This window comes from Parasteatoda tepidariorum, chromosome 9 (assembly GCF_043381705.1).
Source record: "Parasteatoda tepidariorum isolate YZ-2023 chromosome 9, CAS_Ptep_4.0, whole genome shotgun sequence".
NCBI lineage: Eukaryota > Metazoa > Arthropoda > Arachnida > Araneae > Theridiidae > Parasteatoda > Parasteatoda tepidariorum.
The window spans coordinates 57,101,751-57,120,586 of NC_092212.1; the positions used below are offsets into that span (position 1 = coordinate 57,101,751).

General features: G+C 26.9%; 1 protein-coding gene across 2 annotated transcripts; it reads left to right on the plus strand.

Annotated features, from left to right (window-relative positions):
* Positions 1-290: 290 nt before the first annotated feature.
* LOC107437176 (transport and golgi organization 14) lies at positions 291-14,014 on the plus strand. 2 transcript variants are annotated; one of them, XM_043040390.2, is made up of 5 exons: positions 291-849; positions 3,637-3,771; positions 6,777-6,941; positions 9,318-9,417; positions 12,484-12,714. In XM_043040390.2, exons 1-5 carry the CDS (start codon positions 564-566, stop codon positions 12,572-12,574), a joined length of 777 nt encoding a protein of 258 aa, XP_042896324.1. In that variant the 5' UTR covers positions 291-563; the 3' UTR covers positions 12,575-12,714. The 2 variants fall into 2 exon arrangements, with proteins under 2 accessions (XP_042896324.1, XP_042896323.1); XM_043040389.2 differs by lacking the exon at positions 9,318-9,417 and adding an exon at positions 11,242-11,341 and having other exon boundaries at positions 416-849; positions 12,484-14,014.
* The last annotated feature ends 4,822 nt before the right edge of the window (positions 14,015-18,836 follow it).

The following is an 18,836-nucleotide window of genomic DNA, read 5'->3' on the forward strand; positions in this document are numbered from 1 at the left end:
ATTTTACAGATTTTTTTTACTGTCAAAGCACAAGCAATAATATTATGTAACAGACCAATCAAAGGTATAATTTTTAGAAACAGAAATTAGTTCACCAATCATCGCACGGCCAGTAATTCTAAAAATATGTATTTTTCTTCTGTCAAATTTAAATGAACCAATTCTAAATCGAGGTCATTTCAATAGTCGTCTTCTAAAATATTTTCAATCTTCTCTTCAAATCAGCTTAATTTTATTTCCGGTTTTGCAAGTTTGCAAATTTTCGATGCGATCTAGGTGAAAATGACGTGTAATTTCGATGCTGGTGATGGCAATTGATAAATAAATTCTCATCTAAAAGTTGTTTTTAGGTAGCGCACTAAAAACTTAGTTCGTAAAATATGAAATTATTTGTACGAGTAACTCTTAAAATATAGAACAGAATAAACTTAAAAGTTTGAAAAATCCAGTGCGCAATATTTACTTATTTATAGTACACTCATTCACTCATGCCGGCCTTTACCTTTAAAATTTGTGGGTTTGTTTTGGATTAAACGTTTTCATGTGATCGCATGTAAACAACAATGTTCCATCGCATCATTTTATACGTTATTCATAAATGTATTGATACCTTCTTTTTTCTACAACTTTTGTTCAGAGAAATAAATTCTCTTGTACAATACTCTTTGAGCTTATTTCCAGAATTCCTCAAATTTTATAAATCAACTACTGACTTTAATTGCAAAAGATTACCTACTCATTTGGGCATCATAATATGTGAAGATAAAATTTCATTTTCTGATGTTTCGAATTTAATTGTTTGGAGTTTTGCAGTCGGAATTCATCACATTAGTATATTTGACAGCTCAGGTACCTCTTCAAGTGCAATCATATCTATATAAATATAAACTGCAAAATATTTGTATTTTATGCATTTTCATTTAGTTTGATTCAGAAATTCTTTCTGAATTTAAAATTTTGTGATAATTACAATTTCTTAAACGCAAAATCTCCTCTACATTTTATATTGTTGCCCATTTTTTTTACTATCACAATCGCGTATTTTGCAAGTCATTAATTATTAAAATCTTGTACTACGTATTGCTCTGTTTATTCAGAAGTATGTTCTGTATTATATACTTTGTGTTGCTTAAAATTTTTTTAATTACTGTATCTATGCTGCATAATTGCAATTTTTTTTTTCGATTTTTAATTATTTTTGTTAGTAATTGAGAATTAACATATTGTGTATTACATTTTGCTTCAATTTTTTTCCGAATCGAATCAACCAAGGTAATTCCTTGTCAAAAAAAAAAAAATTATAACAGCAGCAAATTACTCTTAGTTTTATAAATTACTTTAAAATTTTGCATGTATTAGCACTTGAAGTTTAAATAACAATAATCAGAGTAATTCCTGATCACTAGCATATTTAACACTAATTCAAATATGCTACTGATATTAATTTAGCACATTTAACTAATAATTTATAATTTTTTTATTTATATTAGTGCCAAAATTTAGTAAACGAATTACATAAGCAGCTCCCAACCTTTTTAGTTGAGCAAACCCCCAATTTCTTAAAAAAAATAATAAAAATAAAAACTTACGGGACCTAACTACTATATATACATGTAAGAAATACACATATTGTGCTTACAAGGGTGCATTGGCAAAAAATATTTGACCTGGCGATAAGTGATAATATTATGTAAAATATTTTTTCTAATCAAACTGCCTTCCAAATTTTTACCAGAATTAGCAGTTACGTCCGAATTCTTGGGAAAATATTAGGATGCACCTTTAAGAGCATTAGACTAGAAATTTATTAGTATGATTTTTTTAGAATTTTCATTAAATGTACCCCTTAATGTATTTTTACTCTGACCTTTTATTTAATGCCAAAAGAAACAGTGTGCAAAGATTAAATATTTATAGTATTGAAATAATACTGATATTTTTCTTATTTTAAAGACTTTTAATGTTATGTAGATTATATTAGAATCATTGAGACCGTAAGAAAACCTTGCTTTTAATAAATATTATTATTTTGCAATAAATATATATAAATTTTTTATATCCTTTTATGGTTTTTAGTCACCAAAAAAAATTCTTCATGTACAGTCAGGGATCTGTCCAGGCCAAATTTACTACCGTTTAGCGGTACCTTCACAAATTCAACTTTCAGAAAAACGGTAGTTTCACAAAAACTTTTTCTTAAAATTTTGTTTTTGTATCCAGTAAGATACGATAAATCCATATTTTTGTGTTTATTTTTTAATTTTCACAAATTATGTCTAAATTTTTGCGAAATAGGTAACTTTCAGAAAAACCTAGACAGACCCCTGACAGTGTCTAGTGATAGGAAAAGCTGGGAATTTATTGATTTAGAAAAATATCGGAAGATTATTCGAAAATCTTAGTAAAGCTGGGAAAAGTTTAAAGAGAACAAGCAATTGCTGATTCCTTCAGTCATGAGCTTCACTTCACTAAGAATGACGCAAACAAGTTTTCTCCCTTCTTTCAAATGGTTTTATAGTTTCTAAACATCTTTCCAGCAATAATTAATTGTTTTCTCGGTCGTTTCCCTATGATTTTTGAAATTCTGATATGTTTGAATTTGAGCTATCACTTTTTAACCTTGATTTGTGACGATCCCATTGTAATTTCACGTCTTCTGATCATAGTTTTTTTGCAAGTTATAATTTTTTCAGCCCCTTTCACATGATTTTTCAAATTTAGATATAGGAATTAGAATATTAATAAGACCAGCAAATCTTCAATTTGAGTAATCTCTTTTTGACATATTTGAATTGTGGCGATTCGATCGTAATTTCACATCCTTATCTGAGAAATTATAGGCAGTTATTTATTATTTTTCTTTTTTGCTCTTTTCACCTGGTCAGTGATCGCTTTCTTATACACTCAATTGGCGATGATTTCATCCTAAAAAATTTTATCGCTTTCAGCAGTTATTTTAAAAAGATTTTTTGATGAAATTAGGATCTTAATATAATTTGGAGTTTCTTAAAAGTAATGCAAATGAGATGGGTTACTTTTTTTGCGGGGGGGGGGGGTCCTTTTTTAATTTCTTCCACCGTGCCATTATTAAGGTCTAGATAAATAAATAAAAACTGTCTTATTTTCTGATACATAATGTTTATTTTATAATATTATTCTGCCCATCATTTGATTTTTCTCTGATTATATATTTTAAGTAACAAAGTATTTTTTATTTAATAAAATTCAATATTAGTATCATCTGCATGATAAAGGGAAAATCTTAAACCTACAAGGAAAAGTCAATTCGAAAATAACTTTGCACTAGACACCCTGTCATACTACATTTGTTAACATTTTAAAAATTGTCCTTATTTTTCATGAAAATGCTAGCTAGAAAATTTTTTACTCTATCTAATACCTTTAGTACTGAAATGTCATGCCCTGCAGTATATACATAAATATAATCTCTCTATTGCATTTTGACTATTTTCTATTACAATTTTAGCATTTTGCAATAAATCAGAAAATATTGTGGTTATATGCACATAATACAGGTTTTTATGGGCGTCTGATATAGATAATTATCCAGAATAAAGTTATGATTTATAATATTTTAAAAGTTATGCTTTCCTAACTTTTTTTGTATGTTTGCAGGTTATATTAAATTAAATGGAAATGCACTGTATAAAGAGATGATTGTAAAAAAAAATCTCATCTTGAAAGATGCAGCACATTATTTTGATATTATATTTAGTGATGGAAAAGCTCCTTTTCCATATAATGTTTCTAGTAAGTATTTCCTAAATACTTTTAACTGTGGTTGTATTGTTAGCACCTCCTTCTATACATAATTTTTTTTAAAAAAAAAACTTAACAAAACATGATTTACTATTGCTCATAAAAAAAACTCTTGACTTCAATATTTGAACATTTTATTGGGATTACTAGCATAGTGCTAGGAACTAACTTACTATTACTTACTAATTACTTTGCATATGGTCAGCCCTATACTAGTAATAAAAAAAAATTAGTAATGGGAGAAAAATAAGTTAATTTTAGTGTAAGCTATTGAGTTTTTCTTTGTTTGAAGTTTGTTAACATTAAAATTTGTTTTCCTCTCTTAGACCCGATAAAGTTAAATCAACTTTTATGATTACATTCTGATGATTCTAAATGTATTTAAAGTTGAAAATAGAATTTTTATAGAAATTTTCTCAGTGGTTGATGCAAGGGAAAGCAATCACATTAGCATTTCATGTTTTTGTGGCAGATTTCAATGATGTTTCCTATCTCTCCACTCATATAAAGAGTCATTGTTGCTCTTTATGGCAAAGATATTGTTCATGTTTAACTTAAGTAAAAAAAATTGCTCAAACCAGAATATAAATCTGAACCAAGGTTTGTAATTTTACATGCAAGAACACTAGCTATTTTTAAAAAAAAAAAATCAAAACTTGAAATATCCGTTGCATTTGTTGATTCATCCTTTTGTACAAAGTAAAACAAGAAATTCTTACATCCGAATTTGAGCTTATTGAATATGCCTATAGTCAGATCTCCGAGGTATATCACTTTAGACAAACTGATTTTTGAAATAGCTTTTTCTGGACAATGTACAGTTCGCTAGAACAAAACAGACCACCCTGAATTACTATTATCTAATGATTGTTTCTTCGCGTTCTAGGACTCAAACATAATGGCTCGAGGATGTGATTTCAAATATGCTAATTAATAAGTGCAGGCGATATTTTAAGTTATGAAATCAGACACAAAAACATACTTTCTCTGAATAAACATGCCTTTTTTTCTTTCTTTTTTTTTGTTGACGAATTCAGATTTTTGACCTCCAAAATATAGGGTGTAATTGTTTGGTCAGGAGAGGGAAAAGTTTCATCCCCTTAATTTTAATTTTTGTGTATTCCACTATCTCTCGAGACATTTTTAAGTGAATAGAAAATTTTTGCACACAATTATAAAATTCACTTATCAAAATATAACTTTTAGTAAATATTTCTTACTTTTTATTTTTTTATTTAATAAAGGTAAAAAATAAAACATTGTAAGGTATACAATTTTTTGCATTATTTAAAGTAAAGAGAATATAATTTTACATGATAAAATTCAAAATCGATCAAAAGTTCCTGAGAAATTAACTTAAAAAAAGTCAGATATTTAAAATTCGATTTTTCAGAAGCTATTGAACTCATTTTGCTCAAATTTTGTATATTACCATGTAAAATTATATTCTTTAAAATTATAGAAAAAATTCTAAACCTTACAGTTCAAAATTTTTTCAAGCATTATTAAATACCACTAAACGTATATTTTTTTCATGGAATTATCTTTGGATAAATGAATTTTATAACTATGTTCAAAAAACTTTTCAATTCGCTTTAAAAGTTCTCGTTATAGTGAAAGATGCAAAAAGTAGAATTAATATTAAGGAATTTAACCTTTGAAACACTCTCTTGACCTCTCTTAACTATAGGGACAATATTTCACAGATTGCAGCTATCACCTATATTTTTGGCATTAGAAATCAAAATTGGTTAACAACAAAAAAGGTCAGCTTTCGGTAAAGGTTCTGAAAAAGTATGTTTTTCTGTCTGATTTTGTAACTTAAAATATCATCTGCGCTTATTAGTTAACATATTTGAGGTCACCCTATCGGGTCATTAAGATTGAGTCCTAGAACTTGAAGATCCAATCATTGGATAAAGTTATTCATATCCTTTTTTTCGCATTGTACATTAAATGACTGCTTAAGACATTCTTCAGCAAACTCTTTATCATTAAAGGGATTGTGACATCATTTTTACTTTTTTGCTATCGTCTAACTAACATAAATGTTACCTTTACATTTTTTTTATTTACTTCCAACCCAAAAGACTTCCAATGGTATTTAGTATCATAATACTAACCAGTATCACAATACATACACTTAACCCTCTGCTTACAGTGTACCATGTTCTACCATCAAATGTGGTCCATATGTTGTACTAGCCGTAAGGAAAAAGTTAATATGTAATTTTATTTATATTCAACCCAGAAGTCTCATTGGAAAGTTTTTTGTACTGTAGTAGAACATTGGGCATAGCATTTTTGAAAAGTGCTTAAAGGTGCTTATTTTCGTTTTGTAAGAGCTCATAAAGGTGCTTTTTTCATGGGCTGTTTTTAAAAGTGCTTAATTATACCTTTCCGAAAAGGGAATGTTGATTTTCTCCATGTATTATGTAAAAAGCATGCTTTTCACATTGTTCTGTTCAACATTTTCACAATTCATTCAATCTCAATCTATTTTGGTGTACTGTTGGTCGTTAGCCTATGGAAGCGCCAATTATTTTACATGTTTGATGAAATACTTACGAGTCTGCATGTGCTTCTACTAAGCTGGGTTCGGTGCGATTCTTGCACTCTCATGTACATCTCTGCTGCATTTTGCAAGATATTCTCAATTTTAGGCTTTATTTTCCGCCCTCTGATATTGAACTAAAAAATCTCTTGGTCATTTTATAATGGCTAATATAATCAAGAAGAGAGTTCTTTGTCAGAAACTATTTATTTTATCATGATCATGCAAAGTCTTTGAAAATTATTTTGTATTTTCTTAATGTGTATAGTGCTTAAAATTATTTTCTGGGTGCTTATTTTTTGTTGAAAGATTTGGCTACGCATCCTGTATAAGTAACTTTGTATAAGAAATTCAACTCACTTGAGCATGTTAATTTTTGGTGAATCATTATGGTTTCAATTTATCTCATATAATTATTTTTTATTAAATTTTCCTATTTTAGTAAAAAATGGTCACAGAACAGAAAATGTCAATGTCTACCTAATATCACAAGAAGATGGTAAACAGCAAATTGTAGAAGCAGCTAAAAAAGTTTCTAAAAATATTAAAAGGGAACCTGATTTATTGAAAAATTTCCATAGCCTGCATTTAGATCAGTGTATCAAAGGTAGTTTTTTTCTTCTTTACATTTCTAAGTGTTATCTTATTGCGAATATTTTTGTGAACATAATAGGTAACTCATTGCCAGTTTTCTTACGTCCTGAACACTAGCCAAAAAATCATGGCCATATCTAGAAATTAAATAGTAGCTAGACTAGTACTTTAAAAAGCATCTTGTTTATTTATTTTATTTTTTTTTTTAAATTTTGTTTTGTTTTTATTTATATATTGTTATTATTTCTTTCTTTCTTTTTTTTTTGATTTTTTTTTTTTTTTGATAANTTTTTTTTTTTTTTTTTTTTTTTTTTTTTTTTTTTTTTTTTTTTTTTTTTGAAAATGAAAAACATAAAATGTCGATTGCAAACATAAAATATGTAAGTGCCAAAAATACATGTGAAAAATTTGAAAGTACACCATTTAATCCGACTGATTCTGTATTTTCTAGTGTTTAAAAATTTTGGTTTAGCCTTTCATGTGATTAAATCAGGAGTAGAAATTAAGAACATTTCACTATATCACCAGTTGAAAGAACCAGTAACTAAAAGATTTCAGTAGTCTGTTAGACATTTTCTTTTTAATCTGTTCACGAGCTTCTATTGAATTTTTTTTTAAAAATTCTTGCAAATTTATGACACAAAATAAATTTTAAAAATGCAATATTTTAAATTTTTATAACTTTTGTGGAAATTGGAAAATGCTAATTAAGTTTTATACTAATCAAAATTTTATTCTGCATTAATAAATGGGTTTACTGCTGCACGTTTACCATCAGTCGAGCATTATGACGAATATCGAAATTAAAAAGAAAGTTATTAAAGTGAAATTAGATGAAAAATTGCAGAGGAAGTGTAAAATTCCAAATTATGATCCAGAAAAGCAGGCCAAAAATCGTATGACTGAAACACAGGCATCAATACAAAGCAAAGAACCTAATTAGCACTCACTTTGCACTAAATTAATAATGATTAGTCTCTGGTCTGAAGGATCACTGTTATTATATTTTGCAAGTCTGGGTCAGGATTTTATGATGGTTTTGAACCAACATTAATTTCAAACCCTGAATATATCATAACTAAATGATTGACTTTAAAGACCCAGTAGAACTCTTGACAAAATTCTGTAATTCTAACCACTTTATTAAATTAAAAATATTGTCTGTATGAAATTTCATGAAGTAAAAGGTAGTTATACTACTTTTGTTTTTGGCTGCCACTTCTTTTTTCTAATTACGATATTTTTAAATGTTACTGCGATAAGTATGCGGACTTTTAGAAATTTTGAGTTTTTATATTCTCCTGTTTACAACTATGTATTTAACATTAGGTATAAATATTAACTATGTATAAAAAGTGTAATTTTTACGTCTTTCAATCTTGAAAATTAAATATTTTAAAAATTTGCACTGATGTTATATAGCTTATTCTACAAGGAATTATGAATTCAGGTATTAATTTATTTTTTATTTGTTATTGAACCGACTGAATGTAACATAAAAAAAGTTAATAAAACAAAAAAATTGAACAAAATTTTAAAAAAAAAGAACATTTGATTTGCCTTACCGAAAAGTGATAAAAACTAAATTGAGCAAAATACTTTTAGATTGTGCTACGAAAAGTTCTGTTTTATAATTTCTTTTAAATAGAAAATACCTGATCCTTTAAAATTATGAAATTTTTATTCATATGGCTATTTAAGATTTGGTATTTTAAGGATTCTTTAAATGAAATTTATTTAAATATATGCCTTGTAACAAATCAGAAATAAATGACAAAAAGCAAGATTCAGACTTTTAAATTACAAAATAATAAGTATTTGAACATTCATATGAGATAGATATTTTGATTGTTATCATATGTTAGTAATGTTGAAATGTTAGCCAAAAATATACTGGATTAAATTTCTTGAATTAATATAAACTTTTTTGCGTTGTTCCTTATGATTCTTATGACAGTTAACAGTATCTGTATGTGGATTTTCAAGAAATAACCCTGTCTAAAATTCCTCAAAATGAGAAATATTTTCTTAATTCTAACTGAAATTTTAATAAAGTATAATTTCTGCAGAAAAAATTTACTTTTTTCCCTTCAAGAATATAACAAATGCATAATTTAAAATTTGCAAAATCAGAGCCATTGTTTGTAGGAATAATAACTTAATTTATTAAAAACATATGATTTCACAATCAAAATTATGAAACTTAAATATAAATTCAAAAAAAAGTTATACTTTGATAGTATTGATTTTCTATCTTCAATTTTACATCAGGTAATTTTATAGTTTAATAATACAAGATTTTTCAATTATGAATCTTGCAAGATATATAAGAAAAATTGTTATGCATAATTTGTTCAAATATTATTAAAATATTACTTTAATCTTGTAGGTGTAATTAACATACCTGATCCCGAATTAGTCATACTTTTTGGTCTTACAAATGGTTTAATTGGATATTTACCATGGCACATAAGACTTACTGAGTTTATGTAAGTATTCAATGTATATGCATTATTTTTTAGATTTATAAATGAAATGTTATAATTTTCATATTCCAGCTAATAGATAAAAATAACAGATTGCTTTAGTTTTATTGGAGTTAAAAAGATTTTTCCATCTTTTTAACAATAGATGTAAATAAAAGTTAAAGGAATCATGGAAAAGTTTCTTGTACTGTAGTAAAAGTAACTTTGTATAAGAAATTCAACTCACTTGAGCATGTTAACTTTTGGTGAATGATTATAGTTTCAATATATATTATTAATTATTATTGTTATAGTTCTTATANTATAGTTATATTAATTTAAAATAAGTTCATTTCACTGGAAAAAAAAGAATAATCACAAATTTTCCAATCAATAATGTTTTAAACTACTAAAATGATATATTATTACATTATCATTTAATTATGGAATAATAATTTTGTTAATTTTTTTGTAATTATTTATATTTATAGTATATATTTCAATTTTAGGAATAATTTTGTATCAAAAATGTGTTTTTGTCCTCTCATCTTGGAAAATATAGGTTTTTGCCACTTTTTGCCAATTTGCTTGGCAAAAACCTGTTTTTGCCAGGACGGTTTTTACCGGTATTTACCATGGTTTTTTCCACCGGTGGCAAAATCTTGCCAACCCTGATAAAAAGTATAATTTTTACGCTCTTTCAATCTTGAAAATTAAATTTTTTAAAGATTTGCACTGGTGTTATATAGCTTATTCTGCAAGGAATTATGAATTCAGGTATTAATTTATTTGACATTATTGGACAGACTAAATGTAGCTTTTTAAACATAAAAAAGGGTAATAAAACAAAAAAGTTGGGGGAAAAAATTTATAAAAAAAATTGATTTGCCTTACACCCGGTTAACCGATAAGTGATAAAAGCTAAATTTAGCAAAATACTTTTAGATTGTGCTACAAAAAGTTAGTTCCGTTTTATAATTTGTTTAGGATGTAATTTCTTTTAAATGGAAAATATCTGATTCTTTAAAATTGTGAAATTTTTATTCCTATGATTATTTAAGATTTGGTATTTTAAGAATTCTTCAAATGACATTTATTTAATGATATGCCTTGAACAAATTGAAAATAAATGACAAAAAGGAAGATTCAGACTTTTCAATTACAAACTAATAAGTATTTGAACATTCATATAAGATAGATATTTTGGTTGGTATCATGTGTTAGTAACATTGAAGTGTTTGCCAAAAAATATACTGGATTAAATTTCTTGAATTAATATGAACTTTTTTGCATTGTTCCCTATGATTTTTATGACAGTTTACAGTATCTGTATGTGGATTTTCAAGAAATAACCCTTTTTCTAAAATACCTCAAAATGAGATTATATTAATTATTATTATATTAAGATAATATTTTCTTAATTCTAACCAAAATTTTAATAAAAAAGTTTAATTTCTGCAGAAAGAATTACTTTTGTCCCTTCAAGAATGTAACAAATGCATAATTTAAAATTTGCAAGATTAGAGCCATTGTTTGTAGGAATAATAACTTAGTAAAAACATATGATTACACCTTCAAAATTATGAAACTTATAGATAAATTCAAACAAAAGTCATGCTTTGGTAGTATTGATTTTTTATCTTTAATTTTACATCAGGTAATTTTATAGTTAAATAATGCATAACAGAAACAATAAAACATATGAAGGAAGTTAAACTGTTGAATTACTTTTTAAATCTTTATTTTTTCATTTAAGATTTTTCAATTATGAATCTTATAAGATATATAAGAAAAATTGTTATGCATAATTTGTTCAAATATTATTAAAATATTGCTTTAATTTTGTAGGTGTAATTAACATACCTGATCCTGAATTAGTCATACTTTTTGGTCTTACAAATGGTTTAATTGGATATTTACCATGGCACATAAGACTTACTGAGTTTATGTAAGTATTCAATGCATATGCATTATTAATTAGATTTATAAAGAAAATGTTATAATTTTCATATAAATAAAAATAACTGATTGCTTTAGTTTTATTGTTGGAGTTTAAAAGATTATTCCATCTTTTTAACAGTAGATGAAAATAAAATTTTAAAAAATATTTTGAACCTGCCAAGTATTTCAGGGTTGAAAAAATTTTTATTAAAATTTATCTTTTTTATATGCAGCTTTCTCATAACCATATTTTTCTGCAAAAGCACCTATTGAAAAAAAAGAAAAATTTCCTACATGCGGCAAAATAATTTTTTGTAGCAAAGAAAATCTATGAAGAAAAATTATTTATGACGAAATAATTGTGAATTATGATGAAAAAATTTATTTTAAAAAATTAATAACAAAGTCTACAAAATTTTTGTCCATATCGTGATCTGCGGCAGAACAATTCTTGGCAACTTTCAGCAGCAGTCTGTAAGAAAATGAACAGAGTAATAATAATAAAAAAACATCTCATAAGGAGACTGATTTGATGGTATGTATCTTGTATCCACCCCCTGCTTAAAGAAAGATTGCGAGATAGAAATCCACTTAAAGCCTTGGCAATTGTAATTGGAGCGACTACATTAGGAAGTGACACCTGGTGGCTGAGCGGTAGCGCTTCGCGCTGTCATGTCACAGGTCCCTGGTTCGATCCTTGAGCCGGGCAAGGTTGACTCAGCCTTTCATCCCTTCAGTGGGTCGATAAATGAGTGGGGCTAAACACTGGGAGTTCCGCGTTCGGCTGACCACCTGCCCGGAACATCTGCTCCTGCACCCCAGAGCCCAAGGTTAAGAAAACTGAGATGGGTACAGTAGGCCTTGGCCCTCTAGGGCTATCGCGCCACTGAGTTTAGTTTTTTGATTGGAAAGTATCCCCTTTTCCCCAAACTCTGAAAATAGCTGATTGATTCCTTCTAAACAGCTCCAGTAGAAATGAGAAGCGCTGAGGGTGGGGTATACATGTTCTTATAGGACCGGTATTGCGCCAATTTCGAACCCTACTGGGGCCAAGGTAAATTGTTGCTACGGATATTTCGAATAATATTTGTTGTTTTAATACCTATAAATGAACTACAAAGTGTTTCATTTCACTATTTTTGTTTTTAGATCACAATTAACTCATCATGGTTTTAGTTTTGAAGAATTTAGGAAAGTTTTACAGAGGTACAATAAATGTGAACAAAGGTTTGGTAGATAAACTCCTGTGAGATGTCTTCTTTGTTCAAACCTTCCATTATCTGTGATGTTGAATGGATAATTTTTCTTTACTTAATCTGAAACTAATTTTTTTTCTCTTACTGCAGATCAAAAAGAATATTTTTACATGTTATCATAATATTCCTTTCAAATTATAATTCATCATGAAAACGCGATTTGTTAGAAGAATCACTGTGTTGTAAATAGACATTTGAAATAAATATTGTTTTTGTTAATGAAATTCGTTGTTCATTCTTTAATGTCCAACTTTTTACTTATCTTCATAGTTTTAATTCAGTTTAGAGATTTTTATAAATTTCTAAACTTTATTAAAATTATTCTTTTTTAACAATTTATTAGTCAGAAAATCTGAAATTTTTTTTATAGGAATATGCAATTAAATAATTACAAATTAAAATACATCGTTAGCGTGTAATGTTTATATTTTTTTGACGAACTTTTTAAATTTTAACTATTTGTACTTAAATTTTTATGTGTAATAATGGATTTGTTCCCTGGTTTTATTTTACCTATAACTACTTGAAATGAATATTTCCTTTATTAGTAACTTTGTACTCTCTTTTTTTTATTGAATTTTGTTTTAAATTTTGCTTCTTTACCACTTCATATCTGTCAAAGGCTATGTTTTCGAATAAAAAAGTGCAACAGCATGAATTTTATTTTGCCCATTCAATTTTTATTTATACAATGACTTTAAACATACTTTGATTATAAAACTGCAATATATTTACGGAATTTCTTTAAGAAATGATGATTTTTAACTGTCTTTGTGTTTAGAAATAGTGCAATTATTAAAACATTTACAAAAATCTGAATCAGTAGCACCTCAATTTTTGTATAAAATAAGCCATAATGTAAAGAAGGGAAATTTAAAAATAATTAGGTTGTGTGGAAAATTCAAATACTTGCACTTTTCCTGTTTGGAAGAGAAAATTAAGGGGTTAAATATGCATTAAATCTCGAAGTTTAACTTTCAAAATCAACAAAGAATATTTATTAATTTATGAAAAACTTTTAATTGTTTGTGTTAAGTTTCAGTTTTATTATTTCATTTATACTTGTTAACTTCCATTATGATTTTTTATTAAAAATATATGATTATGTTTTCTTGTAATAAATTATAATAATTCTCTAATCCATCAAAACATACAAGCAGTTTTGTTATGTTGCTTCTTTTTATTTGCTCGTTTTATTTATTAATATTTATTAAATATTTATAATTATATCAAGCATTTTTGGATGTTATGCCTCCTATTAGTGCAGAATTTCTATTACATTTCTGTTTTGTGTAAAATAGTTCTGGGTTTTTACCTTTATTAAATTGAAAATTGTTTCATTTAAATGATATTCTTATGCTAATTTTACTGCTGAGTGTGCACATTTCTGTTGATATTGTTTGTTAATAAACATTCCGTCTATACATTGTGGCTTTTTCTTAAAACATTTGGTACATTTCTGGAATTATTATGATTTTATAGCCAACATTACGGTTGAGTAATAAAGATGACTATTTTTTTTTTCAGGATTTCCTTAGTAAATTGTTTAAAGTAAGCTTTTTTTTTAACACTGACCAAGAATATGAAATTTTATTAATTGCAACTAATTTATAAAAAATTTTTTTCACCTGAGCAATTTTGAAAACAACAGATTAAAAAAACAATATCGATTTGATAAAAATAAGAAATAAAAAAAGAAAAGAAATCATATAAAAAAATCTTAATGATTCAAATGCTGGATGATAAAAAGGATATAAGAAGTAGTTATAATTTAATCAAAAACTAGAGCTTTGATACCAAGTAATCAATTTAGTTTTCTTAATGAAGTATTAAATTTCAGTGTTGTATAATTTTTAATTTAGTTCCTTTATTTAAGTGATACTTTTTTATTTAAGAATAAATTTGTGCATAGTTTTATTAACCCGTTCTTTCTCGCTCGCTTGAAAATGACAGGGTGAGGTTTCGTCCACTATTTCTCTCTCCCAATGAAATTTCCGGGCTGGAGTGTTCAGTAGTAACGCACCAATAAGAATAAAACTAATTCATTTCTTTTGCCCAGAAAATATTCTATTTCTCATTTTACAAATCAGATGGCAGTACCAGGGTATTTTTAAGGTAATTGTAGATAGTTAGTTTATTTTAAACTAGATGTCAGCACTAATTAAATATGTGTGTTTGGCAAAATAGGCACTTTTATGACCGTTTTCTTGAAAATTAACCGATTGTTAAGGGGTTAATATTAGGTATATAGATTTGAATAGTATATGCACATTAAAATTGCTCTAATTTGAATTTCTTACATGTTAACTCTATATATTTCTGTCTTATTGAACTTTTAATTACTTATGGCTAGTTTGGAAAGTTGGTGCCACTACGTTTCTGTCAGTCACTAATTAGAAATTTTATAAGAAATGGAATAATTACAATTGCTGAGTTGTCTATAATAGTCCAAGTAACGAAGACTGAAGACATAGATTTGATTATCATAAATCAAATAGTTTTGAAATCTGTCTGAGTTTTTGATGAGTGACATATTTCGATGACATATTAAAACACTGTACAGTATATTCTTACCTAATTTTTTGAATTTTGTAGTGATACTTTTGTTGGAGATATAATTTTCTAAGAAAAAATTTATATACATAGAATTTTCAATCCAAAAAAATTTATATTTCCCTGTGGTATTAATAATTTTGAAAGTAATATGTGATAGAGACATGTCTGTCACTTTTCAGATTTTTCCAATTAGATCTCAAAAGGTATGAGTCTCTGCAAGAAATATTATATGAAGGTAAACAGCATGCAATTCTTACAAAAATAGTGTAAAACATTTTTTGTTGAGTTTATTAATTTAGAAAATTCAGGTTCATAAAAAATAGAACATTTCTAAGACTTTTCATAGTTCTATCAATGAACAAAATTTGAAAAAGATTTCATTGTAGAAATTGCTTTTAAATACTATGACTTGTTCAGCTTTTTTTTTTTTTCCTTCTCCTGTACTGTCAAAAAATTTTACATAGTTAATTCATATTTTCAGTTTTTAGAGAAGAAAAAAAAAACATTTTTGTGTTTCACTATCCCCTTATAATTTTTTCTTTAATTTGGGTGAACCCTGCAATAAAATACTTTTAAAAAAAATTATAAATTTAAAGCTTAGGATCATAAACCTTATTCTATTTATTTCATTTGTTGTTCTAGAATCCTTAATTTTTTTTTAGATATTTAAGGTAACCAGTGTTAAAAAACAACAACCTCCAGTTTTTTCCGCCACCTTTCTTTCACAAAACTATGTCTAACCGTATATTTAATATGATTTTATAGAAAATTGTATGCAGTATATTTTATTATAATTAGAATTTTTTTTTAGATATTTATGGAGAACTATGGGAATAAAATCCACTGCTTCCTTACCTATTTCTTTTCTCTCTTTGTTTCTAAAATATTTATCTTACTGAAAATGTTAATCGTGTGCTTTTTGCAACAAATTTTATGTAGTTTATTTGGTTTCTGATTGGGGGTAGGGGGTTCTTACTAGAACCGATAGTTTTTGTGGTATTAATTTAAAACTAAAAAAGGGTTTTATAAACACAACATAACCATGAGCATTTAATATGTTATTCAAGACGCAACAAGTCTGCTAAATTTCAGAACTGCAAGGCTTTTATTTATCCATCATTTTGTTAAAACTATCGCTAGTTTTTTTTATCCCACACATCCCTCTTAATTACCTGAGCTATTGCCAATGAAGAATTCATTTGTTTTTTATATTTATATGTATGTTTTTGCAAATTGTTTTAAGTTTATTTTATACAAAAATTTTTTAATTTCTTTTGCTAAGGCCTTTAGTTTTTAAAATATTTCCAAAATGCATTTTTATTCCCCTTTTCATTGCTCTTTATTTCTTAAGCTATTTATTCTACTGAATACTGGTATTTTGAAAGAAAAATTTGAACTCCATAATGTTACATAACTTGATTTTTTAACTGTGGCTTTTTGTCACTAAAAATCATATTCAAAAACATTAATTAAAGAAAAATGTTGCCTTAGGATCAATGCATTTACGAGAGAAATTGTTTTGATTCAGTCAAATCAGTTGCTAAAATGTGCCAAAATATTCCGCAAATAAAATTAAAATGGGGGGCTTTAAGTTTATACTGCTCACTTGTTTATATTGGTAGGGCCTTATTTTCTAGTTAAGCAGTCTTTTTGAGGTAAAAAAATATGAATCTATCAAAAAAAGTACATGTTTAACCAGGAAAAATATTTGTATTTTCTCTGATTTCATAGCTTGAAATAGATATCGTCTGCACTATTTAGAGTGTGTCCCTTTGACTGAAATCGCCCCTCCATGTATGAAAATCTGATTATGAAATCAATTTTCAAAGTTATTCTAGATAAACTTTTTTTTTTTAATATTATATATTCTAACATATGGTAAAAATGGTAGAGAAAAATAAAAAAAATCATTTTCTCTGGCAGATGTCTCATAGGCTTAACAGGTCATTTCTTTACCAATTGTAATAAAAATTTCAGGAATAAACTTCTCTCTCTCAGTATTTATAAACTTTTTAAAAAAACAAAATGTTTTTCTCACCCAATTTGCTTGATTTTTATCCAATGCTTAACTTAGATGTTTCCTTGTCTTCTGAGTTGAATTCAAAATTACAAGACATTAAAGTTTAGCTTTAAGAGGACATTGTACTGCAAGAGAAACCCTTCATGATGAATTCTCTTTCTAAATAAGTAATTTAATGTTTAGAAAAATAAAGTTAATTTTGAGTTAACCGTAAAGTTTAATTCTAATGGGAAAAATTGATTTTCTTCTTCAAAATGCCACTATGCGAACAAATTATAGTAGAATTACGCCCCCCTTATCCTCTTCGTGTCGAACTGGCATACTCGACTGGTTCTCGACATACTCCTGTCTTTGGCCAGGCAACGCGCTTCTTGCTATCCAGTCAGTCCTGCTCTTCTAAGATCTTCCTTCCTTGCCATGTTAATCTCGGTTGCCCTCTTTTTCTCTTCCCGTGAGGCGCCCATGAGCTTACAACATTTGCAGGAATGTTTTTATCTATTCTTAGTATATGGCCAAGACATCTCCATCTTCGTTTTAAAATTTCTTACACAGAGAATATTGCCAAGGGGAATATTTTTTATGCAGAGAATATTGCTAAGGGCAAAATCTCTTACGCAGAAGGGAAATAATCCTTTAAAAATTTGTTTGCACTTTGATATTTTGAAAACATTTTTTCAGCCTTTCAAACTTCATGGTTTACTCTAGGTTTTACTGAGCTAAATTTTTCTAAACTTTGAATTTTAAAATAACAATGGAGTTGAAACAGAATTCGCCATGAAAAGTTTTACCCACGATATAGCTTCCTCTTTAAAACCACACATTAGTAGTTTAAATATTCTGATATGATATAATATAGTGTTGCGTCAGTGATAAATTTTAATAAGAATTCTCAGATGATCTTCCATAATCACATATCAACACTTAAGATTGATAAATTTAAAAAAAAAATTCTGTTCAATTCCTTAATGCAAATTACATAGATTTAAAATAACCAAATCATAATAGTAATCTATTGTAAAATATTACCGGTCATCATCATTCTTTACAACAATTTGTTAATCAACTAATTCAATTAAACTTTACAACTATTGAAACTTTGCTTTATTATTGCTTTTATTTTTCTTCAATTCATTAATGCATGTTACATAGATTTAAAATAATTCAAGTAAAATATTACTGGTCATCATCATTCTTTACAACGATTTGTTAATCAACTAATTCAATGAAACTTGCTTTACTATCGCTTTTATTTCTGTTCAATTCATTAATGCATATTGCATAGATTTAAAAAATTTCAAGTAAAATATTACCGGTAATCATCATTCTTTACAACGATTTGTTATCAACTAATTCAATGAATTTATACAACTGTTGAAACTTTCATTTTTGCTTTTACATCTGTTCAATTCATTAATGCATATATTGCATAAATTTAAGAAAAATTTCAATTAAAATATTACCGGTCATCATCATTCTTTACAACGATATGTTAAAAACTAATTAAATGAATTTTTATAACTGTTGAAACTTGTTTTATTGCTTTTTCATTAATGCATATTGCATAGATTAAGAAAGAAAAAAAATTCAAGAAAATATTACCGGTCATCATTCTTTACAGCGATTTGTTAATCAACTAATTCAATTAAACTTTACAACTATTGAAACTTGCT